Source organism: Lepidothrix coronata, unplaced genomic scaffold (genome assembly GCF_001604755.1).
Source record: "Lepidothrix coronata isolate B3197 unplaced genomic scaffold, Lepidothrix_coronata-1.0 Scaffold96, whole genome shotgun sequence".
Classification (NCBI taxonomy): domain Eukaryota; kingdom Metazoa; phylum Chordata; class Aves; order Passeriformes; family Pipridae; genus Lepidothrix; species Lepidothrix coronata.
Genome location: NW_016690276.1, coordinates 2,771,069 through 2,797,826, shown reverse-complemented (window position 1 = coordinate 2,797,826; position 26,758 = coordinate 2,771,069). Strand labels below are relative to the sequence as shown.

The window sequence follows — 26,758 nt, the reverse complement described above, 5'->3', positions numbered from 1 at the left end:
CTTTGGGATAGTCTGTACCATTTAACCTTTGCTCCAGGCAGTGTGGAAAAGATGAAGTGAGTCTCTATGGACCATTGAGCATGGAATTACATTAATTATAGAAGCAATTCACAATGTTTCCACAGAGTTTTCTGACAGGAACTGGTTTTTGATGCTCCAGAGGCTTTCAGAGCTTTGTCAGGAACAGAGTGGCATGGGCGGGTGTAGCTCAAATGGGTGTCTAGGCTGATCCCGGATGTTCTAAAAATAAGTACATCATAGCAGACACTGCAGTGACCCTTTCCTGAATTGTACAATTAGTCATGTTGCTGGAGATGCATTTGGATCTCAAACATAAAGCAGGAGAACTAGGACTTTACTAACTGCTGCAGCACATTGCAAAGGAGAGCTATGGATTGACCTGCGCTCAGCTTCCGCTCTGGCTGTTTTATATCTGCCCTACCCAAACACACTCTTTCCTGGGAAACAAAAATAGGCTTCCAAATAGCATGGTAAGGAAAAAGCATTGCAAGCATTACACAGAGATGGACATAGTTTTCTCTCCACCTTCTGGGCGGAGGTGATTTACACCAACACTCTTATTCCTTCCTGTTGCAGGGGAAGGGGCTCTCCTTTATTTCTTTGTCTTGTTCTACTCAGCAATGCACAATATTTAAAAAGCTTTCTGTATAAAATTGCACCCATTAAAGACATTTTCCAAATTTATTTAGCATGACTAACACAAGGAGGGGGTGGCAGTTCATTTTTCATACTATAAAATAGCCCTTATAAGCTCCTACCTTTTATCTTACACATGGGCAAACAAATATATCAGCATCAAAGGGTGACAATCTGGTGGCTTAAATAGCTTTAAAGGGTTTAATTAAAACCTATTAAATAGGTTTAACAGGTTTAAATAAAGAGAAGTGCAGAGCTTGGAGCCTTCATTCAAAGCAGGCTGGAGTGCTGATGAGCATGCTGAGCACATTTATTGTTTTATGGAGTGCAAGCAATGTATTCATCCCTCTGTAGTACACAGTAATAAAGATATCCACCAGGCTTCACGTAGGAGCAGAAGGCACAATGAGAAAGCTTGTGATTAAAAGCTTTTGATAGGGAGTTTGCATTTCTTCTGAGGCAATAAAAAACCCCATCAAGCTGGCTAGTAAAGTGCCCAGATTTCTATGTCCACACGTGCAGAGAGGCAAAGCATGCAGTGCTTGGGTTGTTTCAAATACTCAATAATATGGGGGTACTCATCCCACCTTTCTCATTAATGTTTTGGTGAGGGGAGCCCTCAAAAACCCACGTTAGCTGAGGCTGGTCCTTGGCAGCTGCTTTGTCAGTATTTCTCTGGGCAGTGGGTCCTGGTGCAGGAGCTGTTTGCTGGGTGTTTTGAGCAGGCTTTGTGGAAACAGTGCCATTTGCCTGGGGAATTAGTAATTCCCAGCAGCTCCCTGCTAATGCCTGGTGTTGGGTCATGCCACACACCTGGGTGAGCACTGGGGCAAGTGCTGGCACCAAAGTTGCATTCCCTGCTTTCTCCCTGTTCCCTGCTGGAGAAATTGTGGCACCTACCTCCGTTTTCTTCATCCCCTCAGCTCTTGCTGCTGGCTGCTTCCAGCCCACTTTATGCTTCCTCTGCAGAACCCAAGTCCCATATTACCCCAATCACTGCTGCCTGTTCCCATGCCATGCAGGAGGAGCCTGTCCCTCCTTTTCCAGCTATGGGGCTTTGCATTTATGCTCTCACTTCCCTAATGCCTATCTCTGTCACCTGTTTTCAGGTGCTTTTGCCTTCTGCAGGGAGAGTGTTGTACCTTTCTGACACAGGAGCTTCTCCTTACTGCCTTCGTGTCTTCCCCTGTGCTCCTGCCTATAAGATTTTCCCACTCTTTTATAGCAGATTGTTTCTGTTGTGTGACACCAGTCCACAAACCAGGACCCGTAGCCACAGTGAAGAAGTAGAAAGTTGAACTAAAGTGTAAGATCTCCACATGTAGGATTGTATATTATATTTTTGGACTGTTGCTGAAGAGAGACGTGACTGAAAGAAAGGTAACAGCTTGGCAAACGGGAGGTGGTTTCCCACCTCCCTAGGCAGTGGGAGCCACAGGCTTCCAGCTGGTTGGCATAGGCAGCAAAGAATGTGGCCTTTCTCCCTGCCTTATCGTTTTGTACCTGTAGTGTCTGACTACATCTCACAGGGGTTCGCCTGAAGCGTGATTGGTGTAACTTTGTCCTTCCGGTTGCCACTATAAGATATTCAATCCTCGGGTGGAAAATGGCTTACGTCAAGGGAGGCTGTGTTAAGAGCATTTGCAGCAGTGCAAAACCATTGTGAGGCCAGGCTGGAAAAACACTTTGCAATTCTGACTTTTAGTGATAGTGAAGTGGCAGTGATCCAGCATGGGACTCTTACTAGGGACACAGCTTTTCTTTCACCAAGTGCTGCCACAGCATGAATAGTTGTGTGCAGGCCCTATTACAAACCCATCTGAATGTATGTGTGAGGCATGTCGTGCTTTGTGTATTGCTTTAGCATACTAAAGAAATACGAAGACATAATCGTTGTACTTTTCTTTGAGTTTGCTTCAAATTCATGAAGTTTGCAAATGACTTTGTTTAATTTAACATCCTTTACGACACAATTACCAGCTTCAGCCATTCACGGGATTACATCAGAACCTTGATTCCCATTTAAAATCTAGTTGACATGACTATAGAAGAAAGATTTAAAGTAGGAGTCCTTAAGGATGAAATGTACTAGAAACAGTATTACTTCTATAAAATTAATTCTTTCAGAACAAAATATCTGCAGGTCTGGAGATTTGTTTGTTTGTTTGTTTTATTTATTTCTGTAGTGTTTAATGTATAGATTTTGTATTTGTGATCTTAGAGGTTTTGAATAGGAAGAAAGGAATTGACAGTTTCAACCAATATTGTTAAAATTGCACTTAAACCTCTTTTAATAGTACATGTCGAATGATAGTTTTTGTGACTGGAAGCATCTATGCTTCCTATAAGACTTTTTTTGCAGTGCCTGCTGGTTTTCTAAATAATTTGCATTGTGTTGGTTTGTCATTTTTGGTTTGTCAACCAGTGACTAACCTGTGACCATGGGGAGGCTGGACCAGATGACCCACTGTGGTCTCTTCCAGCCTTTCCCATTCTATGATTCTGTGAGTAATCTCTACTCTGCACTTGTAGCCATGTACCTTAAGTGTGATGATATATCCAGGAGAGATGTAAACTGACAAGCCAACACACTACTTATGGTAACATGACACTGCAGTGTGGATGCCATAGACATGCAGGAAATCAGGTAGATCCTTGAAGAACTGTCCAGCACCATATTGTTACAAACCAGCAATAACCATTGGTGGTAGCTGCTTTAAAACATCTTTTTATGTGTCTTGGCAGAATATTAACCTGAAGCTGTGCAGTAAGCTGAGCCTGGGTTTCCTGACCACTGTAGCACCTTGCCTTCTCTCCCTAGGCTGGAAGTGCAACCTGGGCCTCCACAAAACATTACTCGAGAGGAAAGGCCAAGGGCATCTAAATGCCAAACCTCACCAGGTAGAAGACCCATGTAGAAGGCCTAGTTCTAGATCAGGAATTAAACCTTAAGATTGACTCCTAATGTATCCAGGCGCACTTCAATTCTGTTTGAAGGGCCTGAGTAGGATTTTGAGCAGTGCCTAAGACTTGGGTTTGCTGTCAACACAAGGGAACAGTGTGCAGTGACTAGCAGATGGGAGATCATCTAGGTAAATTTTATTTTTTCTTTCGAGATTATATGAATCTTTACACAAAAATGCATTACAAAAGAAAAAAGAAATTTATCTCAAGGTTGAGGTAAAAGGTCATGCACTGGGAAAGAAAGATGAATAAGTACTGAAAACAGAAATAAGAGAAATGTAAGAACTACATTGGGCCTGGGGAAAGATCAGATAGGAGAATGAAGAGATGAAGCAGCAATAAATAAAAATGAAAGAGAAAACATAGTAGACAACAGAGCTCCAAGGTAAGAGTAAACAGGTTGTGCACATTGTCAGGCAGCAGCTATTTCTTGGGAACTCTGAGAAGATTAGTACCAGATTTTCTTACAAGGACAGCTATAACTTTTTCCACAAAGGGTAAAATATTCGATGAATTGTACAGTCTTTACATGGGTACTGCTGGAGCAGCTGTTACAGGAGGCTCTATCATGGTCATAAGGGCTGGCAGAATTACCATTTGCTGGAAAGAGATCACTATTTATTTCTGATGGCATGGTAAGACAGAAAGCAAAAACACAGCTTTGACTTCTCCATGACTTGTATGTCATTGCAAAGACCTGGGGTCACACAACCAACCATAATATAACATCCTGAAAAGGAGTAGGTTTAAATTAGATATAAGGAAGAAATTCTTTACTGTGAGGCTGGTGAGGTACTGGAACAGTTTGCCCAGAGAAGATGTGGATGTCTCATACTTGGAAGTGTTCAAGGCCAGGCTGGATAGAGCTCTGAGCAAACTGTTTTAGTGGAAGGCATCCATGCAAACAGCAGGGAAGTTGGAACTAGACGGTCTTTAAGGTCCCTTCCAAAACAAACCATTCCATGATAATATACAGTAAACAAACATGATATAAAAACACCAATTGTAAATTCTGCTTTATAGCCTTGAAGCAGGGAACTAACATGTACAGGTTTCTTCAGGACACCTCTTTGGTAATTGCTCCTAGCTACAACCTGTTGGGCAGTGGTCTGGTTTTGAGTGGGAACGTATTACATCCTTATCAGCAAAACGGTTAAAATACCAGGTTTTGGCTGTTACACCGACAGCTTGACACAGGCACCAAAAAACCTGCAAAGTTTACAGTTCAAATTTTCCTTGTCCATTGCCTCTCATTTCATCCTCAGTGGATGTTATAATAATAATAATTATAGTCCTTTGTCTTTGCTGCAGCCCCTCACCTGCTGACTGCTGTTGTTGTGCCTTCCATTAATCTTTCTGTCTCTAAACTAAACAAATGCAATTTTTGCGGTCCTTCCTGAACGGTTATTTTTCTTGAGGCTCCTGATGATTTTTATGGTTCTCCAAAAACTCCCCACCTCCATGAATCCACACCCTTCTTAAAACCCTTCTGAAGCTGGACCAAGTAGCTTGGTCCTTCTGAACAGAAGGATTTTAATGAAATGCTTTTGTCTACCTAGTGCAAGGTCAAGTGAAAAAATGCCGAACATTTCACTTGCTATTTCTGTAATTATAGTGAGTTTTCCATAAAAATAATGTCTTTTCAGAATTAGATATTGATGCCAAACCAGACAGCACTTAAATTCAGTAATTCATGTAATGAATATAATCCATATCTACTTTGAACAATCTATTAATCTTTAAAAATGTTTTTGCTTTCGCATTCAGTTTTGTGTTATCTGTTTCATGTGGTGTTTTAAACTTTGTGGTTTGTGCCCTGTAGTATCCTGTAGGATATAAACAGAACTACTGATTTAATATCATGCAGTCATTTCTTCTTTTTTTTCTGTCTTGATTATAGCAATAACGGGCCCCTAATTAACACAAGGTCAGAGCCCGCTTATCTTAGTCTTCCCAGTGTAAAGGCAAAAATAATGAGAGAGAGAGGTAAGGAATTATGAGAACTCTAAGCTCAGACCTTGGAGGCTGAAGCCTGCATCAAAAGCTGCAGTTTGAGGACAACTGTGGCTGTTGGTCAGCCCTGCCTAAATTCAAAGACTCCTTCTGAATTTAAAAGAAGATAGTAAGTTCAGTGGTTCAGTTTGTCCATTTAGAAATCTTAAGACCAGATACAAATTATTGTACTGTTGATTTCATTTTAGAACAAATATACTATTTAAATCCAAGTCAGAAAAACAATAAATGGAAATTCTGTGAACCTGGGGGGGGAGGAGAGAGGGACCACCAAAAACACCAACAAAACCACAACAGTTACTCTCTTTTCAGTTTTGTCTTATGGCCATGTGTCAAGTGCTCTTTGATCTCTTCTTAGATCCTTCTCATTTTTCCCTGCCACCCTGACTGTCTTACTGTCTCTAGACCTTTCTGCTCCTCCCCTTTCATCTTCCTGTCCTGTTATCTTTCTTCCAGTTCTGATTTCTTCTTGCCTTGGTATCTGCTCTAAGACATGTTCTTTTTTCTTTGTCAATCTTAGCACTACCACCATCATCCCTTTAATCAGCCCAGTGTGGTATGTGAGCACCTTTTAGCTCCTTGCATGTTCTCCAGACATGGCAGGTCACCTATGCCCTTTTAGCTGAGTTTCTTGCCAGTGAGCACAGCAAATGGCAGCAGTCTCTGTGTGGGAGAAATTGCTGCATAGATTTTGGCTGCTCCCACATCAGAGTATATCAAGGGACTCTCATATCAAAGGGATCATTGCATCTAAATTTACTAAAAAAAAAGTAATTATAACTTTACTTTATTGTCCATCACCTGAGGCTGCAGGCAACCTGACACGAGCAGAAAAATGAAGCTTTCTGTTTCCCTCGTTGTCTAACAACAGTCTCTATTGGGTGAAAATTCTTTTCTCAATCATTTTTGATCTCTTGCTTTTATCCCCCATAGGATTCTCCTTAGTCACAACTTAACATTGCAAATAAGAGCATAATAAGCCACGAGTTCTATCATTTCTTTTAATCAACCAGTTCTCCCCCCACAATCCTGTCTTTTGCATGTTGCTTTCAACTTATTTTTAAAGAATATTTAATTATTCACCTTTTTAAGAAAACAATTAATTCATAAAACTCTACTTTATTATACTCTGTTAATTGAATTTACCTTAGTTTATCTCTAACCTGTGATGAAATCAGCAAATAGTGAGTCATAACAAAACTGTGCCTTAAATTCCCTTTTTTTTTTAGTTTTAAGGAAAGCTTGGCCTATCAACATGGTTATTAAATGGAACATCTTTAAAGGATGAATAATCTAAGTATTTCAATGTGCTTCCCAGAAAGTCATGCTGAGTTAGGGGAAGAGTTTTGAGAAAAATGAGTTCAGGAATGAGCTAATTGGCCAGCTAGTGCATTTAGCTGGTGTTACAGGTATGGTAGCTACTGAGAGATGTTAAAACAAAACCATATGAAATGTAGGCACTGTTGAAAAAACATTCTGTTCTAGTGCTGTGGCCTTGTGGTGTGGAGGATTAGAGGAGCTTTGTCAGCAGCACATAATGAGAATGAAGAGATGGAAAAATGCTTGATGTTTAGGGAAACAAGATTGCCTTTAGGTCTCTTTGGATAAAATTTTTTTTCCAAGTATTTCATGTGTGGGTTATGAAGCATTATTCTGACTGGGGAACCAAATGGCAGGAAAATCTATATTTTAAATGGAGTGTGCAAGAGACTGTGCAGTCAGAGTGTATCCATGTGTTCTGGGGAGTAGAGCTGGGGCAGCAGCAGGCCCGTAGGGGAAACATTTAACTTTGTGTAGGACATGCCCACAACAAGCTGGCCCAGCATGTGCTGTGATGAGGCATTATGAAGGCAGCAGCATCCCTAGAAAAATACTCAAGGAATTGGGGCTCACTGAGAATGGGCTGAGACCCCTTAGAAACACGCAGGTGCCAAGAGGGCTGATAATACACTGCTGGAAGAGGATTTGTAAGGGCTCATCTGATTAGACTTTAATATATTCCTGCAGAGCCCCTGCAATTGTATTTTGCTGGGTTTTTTTCCAGGTTAGATCTGTGACTCTGGCAGACCTCGGGTGGTGGTCGTGAAATGTTAATCGGAGCGCAGCACACTGAGCAAAGGGAACACAACTGACTGTTCTGCCCTGTAGCCAAAAAAAAGAGAGAATGCCAGCAGATATTACCATGAATGGAGTCACAGAAGAATAGTGACATGCTGTCCTGACTCAGTTTTGCGATGTCTGTATTACAGGATGCTAATGCAGCATGACAGGATGTCACGCTTCAAACCTGAAAGCACTAGGGGATTAGTCTGTGCCATTTTCCTCTCCCATTCAGTTACAGAGTTGATCTAGTCCTCCCCAAATGTACCCACACTTGTCTCACAGCAGTGTAAAATGGTTGAGAAATGCCACTGCTTCCGAGTCAATGTAGTTTTTTTGCCCCCTTCATCACCCCCTAACTTCTTTTAGTAGAAAATCATGGACAAACCAGCAATAAGACTGAAAATCTTGTTTGAAGCCAACAACCTTTCAGTACAGTCAGAAAATACAGAAATTATTTTGCTTTTTGTTTGTTGTGGTCTCTTTTTTGGATGGTTTGTTTGTTTTGTAATATTGAAGACCCACCTACTAACTTGACCTGGAATTTTTAAGACTGGCATAATTTACTGCAGTAAAATCCCAATAGCTGAAGCACTGCCTTCAGGGCAGTGGGGAAAGCCAGTCATTACTCAGCCTGGTGCTTCTTAAGCCATATTTTATGAATTCTCCTTTTTCTCTCACATATAGGGACCAAGGGGTTGTTGAAAACACTTCCTGAACTGCTTATACTAGCCAGGGAGCTAGTACAATTTTATTATTTCAAGGCAGGAGAATGGATGCTTTCTCCTGTGGACAGTTATTTTAGGTAATCCTCCATCCTGAAGACTCAGAGCAGATGTAGTTGTACTCAAGGAGAGGAGGAGATAAAGAAAGACTTTTAATAGCTTCATTTTTCCCCTCAGACTAGTCTTGGAGACACCTGTTGGAAAACAATGTGCAGTCCAAGGTGGGAGGCAGTAGAAAATGCTCCACATTACAGCAGTGAGGGCAAAATGAAGAGATTTAGGATACAGCATGAAAAGATTTTCGCAGAGTTATGTGATGTAGTTGCTTCTGCTAATAGGCTTCTGAACTTGATTTTCCAGGAAGGGTCTTGCTGCTCTCTGCTAATATGACTATGTAGTGCTAAATAGATCTGGAAGGTGGCAGAATTAATATGATTCTTTCTGTGCTTATTTCAGAAGATGGCATTCCAACCCCTACTCTCAGTTCAACCATTTCTGCATCAGGATCAAAATCCGGTAAGAGTTCAAATTCACCCTTATCTGGTGTTCTGAAGCCCCTGTTTTTTTAGTTTTCAGCTTTTCCAACTTCAGAGAGAAATCGGGTGAATTATTTCATGTAGGGTGATTATGAAACACTGTTGCAAAGAAAGGATTGAAGTATCTTAGTATGGAGACAGTTGGTTTGAGCGGGCTACATTTTTTGTTTCAGGTGAAAAAGGTTGAAATTCTGTGAGTTCCTATACGCTCAAGAGTGGTTCAAGTGAGATTGGATATTAATAAATTACCAAAGACTGACAGTTCAAGAAGTTATCAGATTGAGAATGATTTGGGTAACAGCATCAGTTAAGACATATGGTAGCAGGAAGTAGCTGATTTGATGGACGTAGAATGACAGAAGAGGAAGGTAGACTTTGATAGTAAAGAAATATCCAATACATGCCAATGTTGGGCCTCAGCTGATAGATGAGATTACATCTGCATGAACCTGTCATTTGCAGAAACGCTGCTGATAACTTCTTGAAACTGTTGATGTCAAGATTCACATTTCAGGATAAGAGGATGGCACCAATGCCCTCAATTTCAAAAGCTCCATTTGGTCTCTCTTTTTTTTGGGATTGATTTAACTAGATCAAACTTCAAGTACTAAAACGATGCAGACCCAACAGAGAAAACACCTGCTTCAGATAGTAAAAGTCTGGGATTCTGATTTACATCTTTAACCGACACATTCAGTTTTCTTTATTGTGCATCTTTGTTATGAAAAGTTATGAAAAATCAATATTGGCCATGATTCATTCATGTGAGCTAAATATCAACTCCTTTATTAGTGTCAATATTGAAGACTGCTGCATTTAATGAGTGATGCGTGTGAGAGAAGAAAACACAAACATGGTATTCTAATTTTTGATAACTAGAGATACTAATGAGTCTGCTGTGGAGCTGAAAGCACTGAGATTATGAAGTATACACTTGACATGCAAGTAATGCAAGTGAATAAGATACAACCAGGTGAAGTATGCCTAATGTTATGTTTATTACAGCAGAAGAATTAGTCCTTTTCAAATTGTGTTGCAGCTCTTTTATGTTTCAAATACCATGATGTTCATGTCTGTTTAAAAGGCATTCCATAAAGGCCAAACACCTCACAGTGAATGAACTCTTTGAACGTTTCACTGAAATTTCTCTTGCAGCTTTTTGTCGCAGAAGGGAAAGCAGCATTGTTACTTATGCCCATGAGAAAAGCATCCGAAACCCACTGTGAGACTAAAGAAATTTGTGAGTGTGGAGCAAGGAGGTCCATTCTTTGAGGCACTGCTTATTCTAGGTGAACAGCCAGAAAACAGAGCAGAGAAAGAGACTATAAGATGTATTTTAAAAGTTCTGGTGTGAACATTGCTTTTAGTCGTAATAAAGTCCTACGAGAGAAAATTACGTGACATTTGTTCCTATTCTTTCATGTATCCCATCCATTAAAAGTGCTAGAGGAGGTAGTAGGTAGGTAGAAGTAGTAGTTGTAGGCATTTAAATGAGCACCTGTAGCACTTTCTGTTTGCATTAGATTACAGAATTGAAAGCGGGACTCTCAAAATTATTAGTTACAGAGTTTTGTTTAGTCCAGAATCCCTGGCAGTATTTTAGCCAGTCCGTTCCCTTGAGCAAGTGCCTGGGCCACATGGGACCTGCAGTATGCCATCTGTGCACAGCAAGAGACACTGATTTAAACCTTGCTATTGCCTTAGTCATGTTTGGGCAACTCTGTCCCCGTATTTCCATACCAGCAGCAGCTGGGAAGGGATCCCTGCTGCCTGCAGGAGCCCTTCCCCCTCCCCTTAGCCTCCAAGTCTCACTCCTCTGGAGGAGAGAACTAGGAGTCATTGTAAAAAGGCCACTGAGTTCACCCCAGGGAATATCACTTACTAGAGAATACTATTCATACCGTGCACAATCTCCTAAGCTTTGCTGCACTCCAAAGAGGAAGGCCTGCTGGGTGCCCTTTTGTCCCCAGCAATCTGGGTGCAGGGGAAGAGGATCTAGGAAAGCTGGCCAATGATGAAGACTTGAATGTGGCTCAAGGTGGACAAGCAGAGAGAGGAGGGAAAAATTGCACAAAGACTAGTAGAGTCTCTTCCCCTTTGGCTCTTTACCTGGGATCTATAAACTGTGCTCTCGTGTGTCACTCACAATTCTTTATGGGGATTTTACATCCCTCCTCCTTATAAACATGTATGCAGCAAAGGGCTGGTCAGAGGTGTAGTCCAGCACAGTGAACTCATCCATCTACACCAGGCTCCTTTCCCCTCACCTCTTCCCTTGGAAGTCATATCAAGCACCTCTCCTTTAGGAGCTATCTGGTAGATACAGCTGCTAATTTTCAGTAGGCAACTTGCAGATTGTTCACAGGCCAAACCTCCCCTCTGAAACCAACCATACACCCTTTGAATCCTCTTCAAAAATGGGTAAGAAAACTCTGTAAGGGTGAGACTTAAAACAGAAATTCACTGCTTGGTGAGAGAATGCAGCTGGAGGTATGTGATGTTTGTTTATGCATGATAAAATAGATCAATTAAGATGTGAATGCCTTTCTTGCAGTAACAGAATCTCTGAAGACATCAACTTCACAAGTAACACCATCGCAAGCATCAGTGCCAACAACAACTGCAATTGGAGCTACAACTGAATCCATCACAAACAGTAAGTGAAAATTGCTCTCAGTTAGTTGTTGATGGTGTTCCAGTGGGCATTCAGGAAACTAAGCAGCGGTGCCTCTTGTTCTGGGATAGTGAACCCTTTGTTGAAACCTTGCAGGAGTGTGCAGGAGCTTCCTCCCCATCAGGCTCCAGGCAGCTCCAGTCTAGGACTTCTAACTGTATTACCGCTTGTCTTCAGTGGGATGACCCACCTATGGGACAGGGAGTGGCTTCCTCTGCAGTGAAGGGAGTTCTATCCCTGTTGATCTTCAATTTAAGTTAAATATACTTTTGATAATTTAAAATTAGACTTCAAGCGGGGAAATAGGTGTGTTTTGTGTGTGTGCATATGTGTGTATACAAAACTAAAGGAAATAAATTGAATGTCTTTCCTTTGTTAGCATCCATGTCTTCTTTGTCGAATGCTACACAAGGTATAACACAAGATACAACAACACAAGCAGTGGTAAAAGTGACAACTATGACACCAAATGAAAGTTTCAGCACAATAAACCGTAAGTGATAATTTCATTGAGCCATTTCTGATTCATTCTATGCTACATTTCTATAAAACAGTGTGGAGAAGTAAAAGGAGGTGAAAAAGATTAGTTTGGGTTTTGAATTTGGTGGTCTAGGGAAGCAGAGCTACTAATCCTACCATATTAAATATCTTTAATGAATCTTGCCCTAGAATTTTACACAAAGAACATGGCACCTTAAATTTGCAGTGATCTGAAGCCATTGCACAGGATTTTAATCTCCTTGTAATTGGGAGAGATGTATTTGAAAAGGTCTTAATTTTTTTTCTTCTTTGTTTGTTTTTTTTATAAGTACTTAATAAAAAAAATTATTCTGTGTGATCAGAATGGTGTCAGAATAGCCCCCCTTTGTTTTTTATGTTTATATATGTTACAATACTACAGTTAATTATGTGCCATATTATTATGAGTCATCGTACTGAAAGCAGAGAGGTGATACTAATTACTCTGCATCAATCACAGGAAACAGTTTTGTTACCCATAAATCTTCAGAATAATGTGTGTGTTGGCTGGAACATCAGATTGGATTTTAGTAAAATAAAATAAAATTAAATTAAATTAAATAAAAACTGAAACCCATTATCCAGCAAGTAGTTGGATTCATTTAAACAATATAATAACATCCAAAAGGAGCTCAATACACTTAAGATGAAATTAAGTCTCATTTTTTGTCCATTAAATGCACTGTAAATTTTTGCTTCAGTCTTTTGATGAACCATAGTTTTGAAATACTCCATTTTTTATATTTAATTTACTAAAAAATTAAAAAAATACTCCAAATATTTACCTCAGTACACCAATGCTCTCAGAATTGATGTTTACAGCATACTGAACTGTGACTAATGATTAGAATGTGACTTCTCTTCCCTTGGCTTACTTGTCTAAAAAGAGACTCCTGTGTAGCAGCCTGCATGCTTTCTTTGTGCAAATTTTCCTTTAAAGCCACCCCTCATAGACCCAAGCCTGCTAAGTTGCCTGAAGAGCTATTCCCCTTTCACTTAGTGGTTTCATCTTCTACTGGTGCAGGTTTCCTGCTGTGCTTTGTGTAAGGAGTAGTCTGATTATCAGCCCAAAATCTTTTGGTTTTTGTCTTGGCTTTTAAATGCCGGTGTCAGTGAGTCACAAAACACATACAGCCTGGCCAATGCACAAGGTGCTGAAAGTGATACCAAAGGCCACAGAGAATCTTTTAAGACTTGCATTTGTGACACTGCAGGTCTGTCAAAAGCCTGAGGCGTGGCACACTGCATTATGGATATGATTCCTAGTCTTTTCAGTTTGGCAGAAATTCCTGGCTTGTGGGTACTGGAGCAGCACAGCCACCTGGAACTAAACCTTGGTGACAGGTAGAGCTCTCGGCAGGGGAAGGGAAGCTAATGAGGAAAGGCATGCCTGCCAGTGCACCTTCGCTCCAGCCACTGCTCTGCACTGAAAAACTGGTGCTGGGGGTACAATGGCACTGGAGATATGATGGGTTCCAAGCAAGAAGCTTTCACCAACGTGCTTACTTTCCATTCCTCTTGTATTCTTTTCCCAGTAACTAGAGTTCAGTCCCTAGTTGCTTGCATTGTGATTTGTTTTTAAAACTCCTCATTTAAGCTAAAAAAAATCCCCCAAATCTTGTGATAAAAAAATGGTTAATAAATTAACCTAAAAGCAGGGCTTATCTGCCTCTCAACTGCCTTTGTATAAAGGAAAACTGGGACAGTGTGTCCAGGACACTGGCAACTGCCCAGCATTAAAGAACTTAATATATTCTTTTAATGTTACAGTAGTGTTTGGAAATACGTGTATGTGAAAACCAATTTTAGTGGTTTTTTTAAGATAAAATTCTGGTCTACGTTTCAAGAAGGTCATAGCCTTGGCTTCAGCGCAAAGGAGTGGATGGGGCACAAGGTTTTAGTTTTGGAACAGGGCATAGCACCAGGGCTGTGCAGATATGTGGCCAGCCTTGCAGAAAACCCACAGACCCCCCAGCCACTGTGTGGCTGCTGGCTACAGGCATGTCTCTGTTTCCTGCCCACACACTGGCACAGCGAGATGCCCCTGGCTTCACTGCATCCTCCCGGCCCCTGCCGGCACCCCCAGCAACAGCACAGGGAGGAGGGAGCTGTGCTCCCTGAAACAAGCATGGGCACAGCAAGATTTCTGCTCTCAAAATGGACAGGAGATGAAAGTTGGCTACTCTGTCTTTTTCTTTTTCACTGTCACTCAATTCTCCCCCTTTCTGCACTGACTGTATGAGACTGAGCCAGAAATTGGTGGTGCCTTTATGGCAGTTCAAAATTTACTTTTACTACACCTGATTTTTAATAAAAAGCAGGCACCTCTGTTGTTTTGTAATGAAAGTCATCACTTTCTCTGCTTCAATCCAGGCTAAAAGCTTCAGCAAATGACCACATTCACACAGCAAAGATGTGACAGGGCTTCCTGTCTCTGCTGCAATTTCTGTGGCTGCTGTCACCTTTTATTATAGATTCAGGAAAAGTCCCCAGTGCTCCATACACTGTGAAATCATGCAAAAGCCTTTGTCTTTTTTTTTCAGTGTTCTTTTCCTCTGCAGGCCATAAGTACAGTCTATCCTTCTTAGCCCTCCTGCCTGGTTTATTATAATGGAAGCCAACAGTAGATTGGTCTCCTTAGCCTTTTTATTTATCAGTATAAGGTGTCAAATCCAAGATTTCACATTTTGCCAGAATGACCTCACTTGTGCAGTTCAGGCCCAAACCCAAGAATTTATGTGGTGTCACACCACAGAAAGTTGCATCTGCAATCAGGATTTCATATCCTGGGACACTTGAAGTTATCAAAGAGAACACGAAATGAAATGCAACAAAAGTTTCTATTCTTCCTCCCTTGGATATGGAGCAAGCATCTTATGCAAGGTCAGTGCTCAAGTTATTAAGTTACTAGCAAGAGTGGATTTTTGACTGTTGTGTTTCTGAGTTATCTCATGCCACTCTCCGGGATGATGATACATCACGGTGCAATTAGATATTAAATATTTAAAAGTGAGGAAAGGAAAGAGTGGAGGAGATCCTTTTTCTCTCTTTATCGAACTACTGGTAATTAAAAAGGAAGCTTTACTTTGGTAACACTACCAGAAGAGGGTTATACTAACATATATTGCTCAGTTTTCCTCAGGTTGTTACCACACGCTACAGGTAAACGCCAAGTATAGTTGGCTGCTGAGATATGTTAGGCAGAAAGAAGTTTTAAAATATGTATTTTTATATATTTGGGGCTTTTTCTTACCAGAAAACATAAAGCTGCAAACAGCAGATGCAATCAACTATGGGTGTAAACACTAAAACTGAGATCTGCTTGGTTACCTCCCTAGCCAATTTTCATTCCTCTAAATGGGTAAAAATGTAATTGGTTTTGCTACAATTGGATTTTTCAAAACTTTCATGAATGTATTCATTAATTCAAATGGCTTTTCAGGCTACTGATTACAGGGGCAAGGCCTGTGTGTTTACACTAAAAATATGAGCTCAAGGGAGAAGTTTTAGTCTTCATCTAACAAAACCCTCATGATGGCATTTTAACATGGTTTGGGTGCTGTTCCTTTTGTCCTGTGTTTCCTTGATTCATTTATTGGTCACTTAACGTTTTAACACGCATACAGATGTCTATATTCTTTGCAGTGCATAGAGTATTTGTAGCTTACTTCAAGCATATTACAATGTCAAAATTAGTTAGGTAACAGCTTGCTGTAAAGAAAATTTAAAGTACTGTGGGGAAATGCCAAAATATGTGTGGATTATACGTAGGTTAAGTAGAAAATCATGCTAAGATCAAGAGAGAATATGTGTTGAATTTCAACTGGTTAAAGAAAATGAAGGGTTTTCAGAGCACAAAGAGTAAGGAAATATCTGAAGCTCAAACAGCAGCTTTGTCAAGCAGCTTCAGGTTCCCTGTTGTTGATTATCCCTTTGCCAAATATGTGTTAACACACTGTCGTTTATTTTATCAAAATATCAGCAGGGAGAGCTGCATCTCCACCAGAGAGTTCTGCTGCTGCAGCAATCATCCTCATTTGGACAGCTATTTTACAGTCTTTACTGCTTTACCGTTTTTATTCATAATCAGCTGTTGACAACAAACCCATTAACCCATGAGGCAAGCGCTTTTGCAGCAGCAGCAGCAGCCGCCCTTCTGCGCTGTGCTGCTTTTCTGCGAGCCCAGGCCTCCCCCTGGCAGCAGGCAGGAATCTTTGCTGCAGCTGGCTGAGCTGAAGCGTGATGAATTACTGCAGCGATGTGTCAGTGGGGATGACAGAACTGAGTCACGGCGCGCCCGCACAGAGTCCCCCGCCTGTTCCCGCGCGGAGCACGGGCACCGCAGTGAGGGCTTGCGCTGTCTCCTGCAGTTGAGATCAAATTAAACCTTGCACAGATATGAGTTACAGGATTTACCAAAAAGGCAGATTTCTAGCAGGCGGACTGTGCTGTCGGTGCTGTTGGTGCGTGCGTGAGCAGTGGCTGGATATGGACGCTTCTGTTCCCACAGGCTTTTGGTGCAGAAGCTGTCTGATCTGCTAAATGTGTTGGTGGTAGAGCCTGGGCTGTGTATTAGGCGTAAGGCTTGGATGCTGCTTAAAAGCTGCTTCAAAGCCACAAGTCAGCAGAGAATTGGGTTGCTAGGATTTCATCTTACACCGGTACAGTGGAATTAAGGGAACCTTACCCAGCAGATTGCATTTTTCATCTTGGGAAAGTGAAAACTGGCACACGGATTTTTGCACTGTAGCACATCTACTTCACCCTTTGACACCGGGAGCACTGAGCCTGTTCTGCAGTCTGATGAAATAAATGCAACAAGCTTCATGCCAAGCCCTAGGTAAAGGTGTGAGTCATATCTGGTGTTACCTGAGTCACTGGAAGAATCTCACCCAGGCTGAATTAAAGGAAATAAAGTAGAAATGCTGTCACCCCTCCCCTCCCGACCCCCTGCCAAGGCTTAAACCACGACATTAGCGCACAGCCCATGTTCCTGAGAACAATCTGTTCTTGCGGCTCCCAAACATAAGAGGAGCACCCCGGGGCTGGACTGCTGCCAGGACTGATAGGATGCCTGGAACGAGTGATCCTCATGGGAAAACAGTCCTCTATAGGGTTACAGGGCAACTGACTGCCTCCCTCCTCATCTCTCCCACACACCTGATTGTTTTGCTTTGTTGTTCACAAAACGTATTTATGTTCGAATGTCTCTGCACATGAAGGCTTACTGTTGTTCTTACCTACTTTTCATTCTCCCATGCAAGCTTTTAGTAACTTATGACAAGGGTGCCACAAGATGGTTGCTCTTACAGTTACAAGCCTGTGCATCTTAAAGGGAGAGGGAGATACTCTGAGTGTTTTGCTTTTTTTAAAATTGATCTCAGATTAAAATTCAACATATAAAATTTGAGTTTGAAGCAACCACAGTAAGACTCGGAAGTGGAAAAAGTTTGCTCTAAAAGATTCGTTCAAGGCTTCTATGACAAGAATGCAGAAATTATTACAGTTTTCAGATCCTTGCATTATACTATAGTGAAAAATGAGTTAGAGGGGCTTTTTACACTCAGCTCTACTGCAGGTCATGCTTGCATATTGAAGGGGTACAATGCTGAGGTTTCTGAAGGGAGCTGATGTGAAGTTATGCTTCTTGTTACTAGAATCCCAGTGAAAGTTTTGGGCTTAAGCTTGTTTTGCATAATTTCCATGCCTCAGCCTTGAAAGATACCACCTCTGGCTGCCTAGCTTCTCTCGGTTTCCAAAGTTATATGAATCCCCTGACTCTTGCACCTTCAGCTCACTCTTTCTTAGCTCACTGATTTTTGAAGCTTGTCTTTCCAAGGTATTGCACTTAATAAGCAAGAGGGGAAGAGAAAGGCCGAGTTGAAGGTGTGTAATGGTCAAATAAGAAGCTTGTCAGAGGTTTTTTTCCCCAAACAAAGGGTTCTTTGAGGGCCCAAACTGGAAATCAGAGTTTCTGAATAAAGCGTGTGATGAAGCATTCCTCAAGATTTACACATTGCATGTGTGTGATGCTACTCTCTGACTAAAACATGTCTTAAAGTCATTTTAATTCCAGTGTTTGAAATTCATATGAAGGGGCACTGAAAACAGCTTACGGCTCAGTCGCATCTCTGATTTATATCAAAGGAAGTATAAGGTTACTCTTGGACACCCTGTGTATTATTCAGTAGGGACTGTCTTGCTTGTTGTTATGCTGAGGTTGGAGTGTATACGTAGGAATTATCAGCAGTGCTGGAACAGCTTAAATTATTTCTTGTAGTCATTTGGCGACCTTCAATTCTCTGGGCGCAGGCAGTGCCCTGCACCATTGTCTTGGACTCACCGTAGGCTGCAAATCTTCTGACACAGATGGTCTTGATCTTCTATTGGCTGAGTGAGAGCGGAAATAAGACACTCGACTTTTTCATATATTAATTTTCAGGGATATATTATTTCCTAGGCCTTAACAGCTGAGAATTAAATAATTAACTCCGTACTTAATTACAATCCCTAAAATTTTATACAATATCACATTATGTGACAGTTGTGGCTGAAGCTTGATTTATTTATTTATTTATTTATCTATTTTCAAATTAAGAACATACAAAGGGCAATAAGTTGAGCTTCTGTCTTCTGCTCATGTTGCTCTTGGTGCAAGACTGACTAGCTATCTTGGGCTTCCAAGTCAGAGCTCTGAGATGACTTCTGGCACAGATGTGAGGCTGTTTCTGTTGCTAGGATGTGCTTTAAAGATGCCTCAACTATGCCAGTAGTAGCAACTCCATAGGGATGGTTCATTGCTTGACAAGCAGTTACCAGAAGCTGTAGTGTTTTCTGATCTTAAGTATCTTCTATGATGGTAGGAGCATTTGTCTGAGGGATGGTCCAGAGCCTAAGACAAGTGTATTTTACCTGAACATCTGTCTCATTTCCAGCTACACAAGCAAGTGCAACAGAGTTGCCACAAAATGGGAGTTCGGAAGATTCATCTACTAAGGGATCATCTTATTCTTCTACAGTCTCTCCAGAAATAAACACTTCTGCTTCTGGAACCTCAGGTAATCCTTGAAAATGTACACTCTCTTCTTCTATACAAATGATGCAAATAATTTTGAATCTTCATTTGATGTTCATAGTTCTGGAATGAGGACCACGTCTCCTTATTCATGCAGGGTACACTGTGTCCATGTCATCTAGCCATGAAGTTGTGTCGAGTGATGGGTGAACTTCAAAACATTCAGTTGAGATACTCAGTGTCATTACAGGAGGATATAAATTACAAGTGATAGTAGTAATCTTTATATATGCCGTATGTGGTCATTGTGTAACATTGACTGTCAGAGGAGGTCATCAAGATAAATTCTCTCTCTGCAAAGCAGAGGAGGCGAAAGAGAAAACAGCTATAATTTTTACAATTGTTAATAAATCTGGACAGCAAGTTAATGCATATTACCAATTAAATGATGTTGTTCAAAGTACAACATGGTCACATGCAAAGTCAAAAATATATTAATTATTCCCAATTCCATTCTAGTTTTATTGTTTTTCTGGGTGTGTTTTGGTACATGCACCTACTAAGAAACACTGTGGTGAATGCAGATGTCAGGTCATATGAGTGATCATTTGTTTTGCTTCTAGCTGGCTTAACTTTCACATATTTTGAAAAACCACTTATTCAGGTTTTCTTAAGGTTTCTTGAGCCTCCGTTTCATTCAGTACTTACTCTCAGCTACATGTGCGTAAATCCAACAAGGACACTGTCATTGTTTGCATATCCTCATTATTATTAATGTTTAACATTCCCCAAGGGATACAAGACCCCTTTTACAACTCTGGATTGTGTTTGTGAGAGATAAGCATGCATGTGTACTGTGATTTTTCCTCGTAAAGGATAGGTTTGGATATAAAATGGAGCAATATCATATGCTCAGTATGCACAGAAATGCCCAGAAGTATGCAAAAAGATATTATAATAAACATTTTAAGGAAGTTGGGAATTTTTCATTTTTAACCCAAGGCCACTGATTTAGAGAGGATCCTTTGCAATTATTTCAATAAGCCCATTGCCCATAACGCATATACTGTGACCTGTAGTTTCTTGACTATCCTGTTAGATTTTGTGTCTTTTAGCAGATATGTGCATGTTATAGAAACCTCACCATTGTTATACTGCAATAAAACAGTAAATTATAACTGTTTTGATTCAACAGTCTCTCACACAGGTAAATTCTCCAGATTAAAATTAAATTGTAATACATATGTGACTATGGATCATGTGTATTGAATTATCTAATGCATTGTTTGTGCAATTATATTTTACATGTAGAATTTGTCAAGAAAGTTTTACAACCTTCCTTGGTTGTAAAAAACTTCCTTTGCAAAAGTCATCATCTTACGCAGCTCACTTTGCAGTAAAACCAATAAATCTTCTTGAGCTCAGAGACTACCCAAGATGCCAGAACTATAATTGCCTGGCTGAGACAGAAAGGACCTACCTATCCAAGGGGAGTCAGCCTAAGTGCTTGGCATAGCCAGTACTCTGGGTGCCCATAAAACTGCCACTTTGAAATCACTTCCTCCCACACCAGGATTTCCACACTGTCACCTTTCCTGTCTCCTCACAGCACCAGCTCCTTGCTTCTTTCTTGCAGCTCATATATCCAAGAAATTCCCTTACTCACCCTGAAGTGTTACATACCTTATCCCAATTGGTTACACCTTAGAACTATCCTTGCTCCCTTATTCTCTGTATACATTAAAGTCTTTAAGAAAAAATGTTTTCATCCCTCCTAAATAGATTTTTTCTCCTATGTGCAATTGCTCAGGGCCAAGAAAAGCCATATGCTGCACCCTAATAACTTTAAAGCAATGCAAGTGTGAAGCCAGTTGTTTCATTCTGTGCTGAGACTAGAAGAAATGCTGACTCTCTCACTGCCATCAGATTATGTATTCCTAGGTCTTTGAAATTTTGTATTCAGGGACTTATACAGGGGCTGGATACCTTCCGTTCACCAGAGCAGAGGCTGGTATGTGCAAAGGTGCTGGGGCTGCAGCCCATAGGGGATTGCAAGCTGAAGGTACCTGAGCCACAGTCTCTGCGAGGGAGCTCAGGGGAAGACAAATTAATGTGAAATTTATCCACAACAGAATGTTTCTATTTGGTATGATCAGACAAAATAATTCAGCTGGCTAAATACATTTAGTTCTGAGACCATTTTCCATTTTTAAAAAAAAATGCCATTTTGGTGAAAATTTCCTTTCTTGATGCAGAAAAAGAAGAAAGCATATTTTGCAGAGAAATTTCCAATCAACCATATCAAAAGATCAGGGTGTGGGAGGAGTGCTACAGAGAGCTAGAGAGTGCCTGAAATGAGTGGGGGAGCCTAGGGAAGAATTTGGAGAAACATCAGAGAACAGTATTGCTGTATTAAAGAAGATTGAAACCAGCAGCCACAAAGGAGAGGTTGCATAGTGTTCACCCAGGCTAGAGAAGGCAATAAGGACTGTTTTTAGCAAAGAGAGCAACCTGCATGTGTGCCATTGACACACACACTTCTCCAAATTTGGCAGTCATATATGATATACCTCCTACTCATTCTTCACTTCCATGGAGGATTGCTTGCTAATATTTAATTTTCTCCTTTTGTTTAATTAATGAAAAATTGGAGATTAATGGATCAGTCAGAGTCTAAATACACCTGAGAAACAGCAAGTATTGTGGCTTTTCATTCTGTGATCTAAACAACAAAAAAAAATCCATAAAGCAGTGTGATCTTAAATTCACCCAGCAGGGTGGTAAAATTAAATGATCTTTTATAATAAACTGTCAGATGAATCAACCTGCTACATCTATTGATATCTTTATTGCACTCCTCCAATTATAAATCCTACTCACTTGATTCACAGGAGGCATCTCCCTAAGAAAAATTTTTATGAGTAAGACTAGGAGGGTTTGACTCTTTCTGTACACAAACTGTGTAGGAACTCAGGATAGTGATATTAGGCAAAAATTACCCACCGTATCTTCAGCTCCTTCACAGAGAGAGAGACACAAAAATAGAAGTTTCTGGGAGATGGAAAACACAGAAAAGTCTCAGTTAACACTATTACAAATCTATAGTATGGTCAGGGCAAGAAGGGTTTTTTCAAGTTTTTAATTTTGCTTTGATTTATATTGTGGTATCCCCTCTGAGTAATCAGCCATATTTATTCGTTTGTTTTGCCAGTGAACACAGTTGCATGTGGCTGCACTCCAAAAAACAGAAGTAGCACACTGCAGGGTATCCAAGTTGCTTAGGTAGCAGTTGTTGGAGAGCAGAGCGGGAAGAATTTAGTTATTGGTCTCTTTCTCCATCTGTCAAGCTTCTCACTAGCACTGAACTGACTCAGACAGGTAATTTCAAATCAAACCATGGTCACATGCCAAATTTTTTATCCTTGCCCTCCTTACTGCACAACAAGGAACCCAGCACAGCCAGTGTTGCACACCTCATTTTCATTATGAATCTGGAAATCTTCCCAGATTATTTATGCAGAGCACCTAACTTGGAGCACCAAAGGATGTGGTAAGTTCTGGACAGGCAGATATAGCAACTACAGTAACTATGTTAGTGAGTGAAATGCTGCTTTTCCTTCTATCCTCTTTCTGTAGAACACCAGCATGAGAGCTCTCACCAAAAAGGGCACTGGATGGTTATTTAACAAATGCAAACTGGAAGCACCTGTTTAATCACTCCAATAAGCACAGATTGGTTTGTGTGACAGGACTGAGCAATCTCTGAACAGAGGATGAACTAGCACCTTGCTTGCATACTGGAGACAGGAAGAGAGAAAGGCATGAGATTTTAATCTTTCATGATTTTAATTTTTCATGATCTAGTAGAACTGGGTGAGATATCTTCGGGAAAGATGCTTGTAGTTCTACTGTGTGTAGATGCGTGCATATGTGCAGTTGTTAAAAAATAACAGAGGCTCAGGAAAGGAGGGCAGGGGGCTGCTGTTATGTTTCCTGCCTGGGGTAGTTTCTGCTGTCTGCTTTTTATTGAAGCGGCAAGGTCTGGCGAGGACAGCAAAGTGGTTTTTGCTTGTGCCAGTGGGTACATTGTCACCCAAACCTTCTTGAACGCAGAGCCTAATGTCACTGGCATTCACCTTTAACAAACTGTTAAGTCTTTGAGGTGAACTTGGATATCAGTCTTGGGCTTGACATGCTGTTTCTATGTATTTATTTGTTTTAATTTGAGCCAAGACAGTTCACCTTGTTTCTAAGAGTGAAGTTAATTGGAAATGTATAACTACGTTGTAGTCTTGGAGATCTTTCATAGGAAAGCTCCACAGACTTGGAAAAGGTTTGAAGTTTCATAGAGAAGTTACCTACTTGTAAGACTTGACAAGGTCTTCTGCCCTCCTCCAAGAATACGCACACACAAAGCCTTACAGTTTGCTTGTTTGACCACTGCTGTGTGATCACATGGTATTTTTTTCCATGGGATCCCACTCCTTATAGGCTGAAGGAAAGGTAGTATTCTGGTAAGAAGCAATCATATCATATTTGGATATTTCCTTAATGCCAGGTATGCGTCCTGCTGCGTTCTGTACTTCATGTTTTTCCAAACCTCCTTTGACATATGATTTATTAACTTCCTGAAAGCTTTTCCTTGGTCTTGTTGGTAATGTATAAACATTACCTAATGAATCAGCACAAAGATCCTCTCTGAACAAGGTGACATTGCTTTTGGCAGATGGATTGATGAGATAACAAAAAGCTTAGGAAAAAAGTATCCTCTGCATTCTAGGAAGTCAGGGTGAGGTAACTATAGCTTCAGGATACTTAGCATTACAAATATTTAGTAAGTTCAAGAAGAGCTCTTACTTGGCTTTAAGTACTTGGCTTTTCCACCTAAACATGCTTTTCATGAATGTTTGTCATTAAAATGCAGTTAAAGTTCTGTCACATCAATCATTAGCAAAAGCAGTTATTTTCATCCCAGTGGTTGAAGTGATCCATGTTTTTAATTGAGTGTAGAGAGGAAGAAAAACAAGAGCAGCATTCTAGTTTTCAAAGAGTACATTCACAGCAGTAGAATAATGTGTATTACAGCTCTGGTGGTAGGAGCTGTCTTTGTGCAAATCATTAGTCCATGCACAGAAAGTGCAGCGAGGGCATAAGAGTAGATTTGTACTCCCTAGAGACCCTGATTTGGAGAAGGAGCACTGCAACCCAGGGCACTCAGGGGAGAGGCTTAATGCCTGCCTAGAGTCAGAGCTGTCTCCATGATGCTCCCTCCCTCTGTGGTCCCCCAGCCTGGCACAGCTGGGACATGGAAGACATGCTGGTGGGTCATGTCCTTCCATGGAGCTCTCAGGAGAGGATCAGATGCACCCCATTCCCCACAAATGCACTGGCAGCAGTGAACTCTGAACAGATCCAACTAGGAGGACTTTTATAATGTCCTCTAGCCTAGAGAAAGGTGACCAAATGCTATGAGTTGATCCTGGTCCACAGCAGCTAAACATGAGTCTGCAGTGTGCCCAGGTGGCCAAAAAGGCCAGTGGTATCCTGCCCTTTGTCAAAAATAGTGTGTCCAGCAGGACTGGAGAAGTGATTGTCACTCTGTACTCATCAGTGGTGAGGCCACACCTTGAATTCTGTGTGCAGTTTTGTGCCACTCACTACAGAAAAGACATTGAAGTGCTGGAACGTGTCCAGAGAAAGCCACCTAAGCTGGTGAAGGGTCTGGAGAATAAGACATACGAGGAGGGGCTGAGGGACCTGGTGTTGCTTAGCCTGGAGAAAAGGAAGATCAGGGGAGACCTTATCGCTCTCTACAACTATCCGATAGGAGTCATAGCCAGGTGGGGGTCAGCCTCTTCTCCCAGGCAACCAGAGATAGGACAAGAGGACATAGCCTCAGGTTGTGCCAGGGGAGGTTCAGGTTGGACATTGCGAAGAATTTCTTCATAGAAAGGTTTGTCGAGCACCTCCTTCCCAGGGAAGTGGTGGAGTCACCATCCCTGGAGGTGTGGGAGGAATGACTAGGCATGGCACTTAATGCTATGGTCTAGATGACAAAGTGGAGATTGGTCAAAGGTTGGGCTCAATGACCTTGGAGGTTTTTGCCAGCCTAAATGATTCTGTAGTTTATAGCTCAAAATAAATAATGAGTGGCTGCTGAGGATATATAGCACCTGAGATATTTTTTCCCCTGGTAGCCCCAGTAATCCAGTGTGAAATGTCTCACCATGTGGGCAGAGTGTCAGTCGCTTGTCCCTGGTAAAACACAGTCTGTCTTGTACAAGCAGATAAAGGTTTTGCTTCTAGTTCACACAGGTGAACATTCTCAAAGACACAGATGAGTTAGGTGCTCATCTCCCTTTGACTTGAAGAGATTTAATGTGATGTAATAAAAATCGCTATGGGAGTGATGGTTGTTTGTGGCTAGGCTACAAATGGGAGGCATTCAGAGCCGCCCTTTATTTCCAAGCCTGCTACAGTCTAGACACACAAAAGCAGCAGCATGCTAACAGAAAGCTAACAGAAAATGAGCATTGTGCACCAAAAACTTGTGAAGTGGCTGGAGGAAGCTGACAGTAGTGGGCCAGTAAGCATTGAGCCCAGTGCTCTGCAAGGTCAATTTCTTCCTCATTACCAATGCCTCTTACTCCTGCTGCTCGGCAGTCTGCTAGCCAAAAGCACCAAGATAATAAATGAAGATTTGTTTTTAAAGGGTTTTGTGACACTTGAAGACGTGTCTCAATTAGGCATTTGACTTTCTTTTATTAAAACACTTATTTGTCAGTTAAATGTCAGCTATTCACTCACAGGCACTTATTTGGTTTTGGCAGGAGGAGTTTTTTTTTTAATGTATCAATTAATTCAGGATTTTCTTCTCTTGAGCAGAAAAACAACCTAGCATAGGCTGGGCTTTTGATTCTGCTCCTATCTATGAGACGTTTGCAGACTTTAACAGCTCTGATTTTCTGGGCTTAGGAACTGTGTTAGCATGTCCATTCTGGGGCAGCATTTGTTGTGGGGTTACTGAGCATGTTGCTAGAGTCTGATAGTTTGCATGATGTGAAGACTTGGGACATCTAAAACTATACTAATAACCTATTCCTTCTGTTTTATTGCAGGCCTTCCTGTGAGCTCTCCAACGGAATCAACAAGTAAGAGTGATAGAAGAGTTTGCTCTATGCACACTGATGAAAATGCTGGTGTGGAGTGGGAGAGGGACAGCCTGAGGAAAGGAAATGTTCGGGAAACGAAGAGGCTCTAGAGGAAGAATGAATCTGAAGCATAATACAGAGAAGCAGAAGAGTGGTGTTCGACTTGTAGCATTGAGTAGCTTTGCTGTGATTTCAGCAGTATACTATGTCGGATTAGCAGATGCTGGAAAGAAAACAGGGTGGGAGCACAAAAAAAAATCAGGGCTGGTGTATTGCATGATGCAAGGGGAAGCTGATATAAATAGAGTGTTTACCAAGGAGCTTGTTCTTGTCAGTGGCTCTTGTTCCTTGTCCTGTAGTTAGAAGCAGCAAGTCCCAGAGTAAGGCAAGTTTCCTGTGCTAAT

The 26,758-nt window shown here is 41.1% G+C and overlaps 1 protein-coding gene across 4 annotated transcripts in view; it reads left to right on the top strand.

Annotated features, from left to right (window-relative positions):
* The window catches only part of EMCN (endomucin), a 55,707-nt gene that overhangs the window by 7,819 nt on the left and 21,130 nt on the right, over window positions 1-26,758 (top strand). For all 4 annotated transcript variants that reach the window (XR_001876054.1, XM_017822269.1, XM_017822267.1 and 1 more), the window contains exons 2-6: window positions 8,916-8,975; window positions 11,550-11,651; window positions 12,049-12,162; window positions 19,124-19,246; window positions 26,322-26,354. Coding sequence is in view for 3 of the 4 variants with exons in the window: in XM_017822269.1 (XP_017677758.1) it covers window positions 8,916-8,975; window positions 11,550-11,651; window positions 12,049-12,162; window positions 19,124-19,246; window positions 26,322-26,354 (432 nt within the window). In the remaining variant the exon portion in view is untranslated. The remainder of the gene's footprint in view (window positions 1-8,915; window positions 8,976-11,549; window positions 11,652-12,048; window positions 12,163-19,123; window positions 19,247-26,321; window positions 26,355-26,758) is intronic.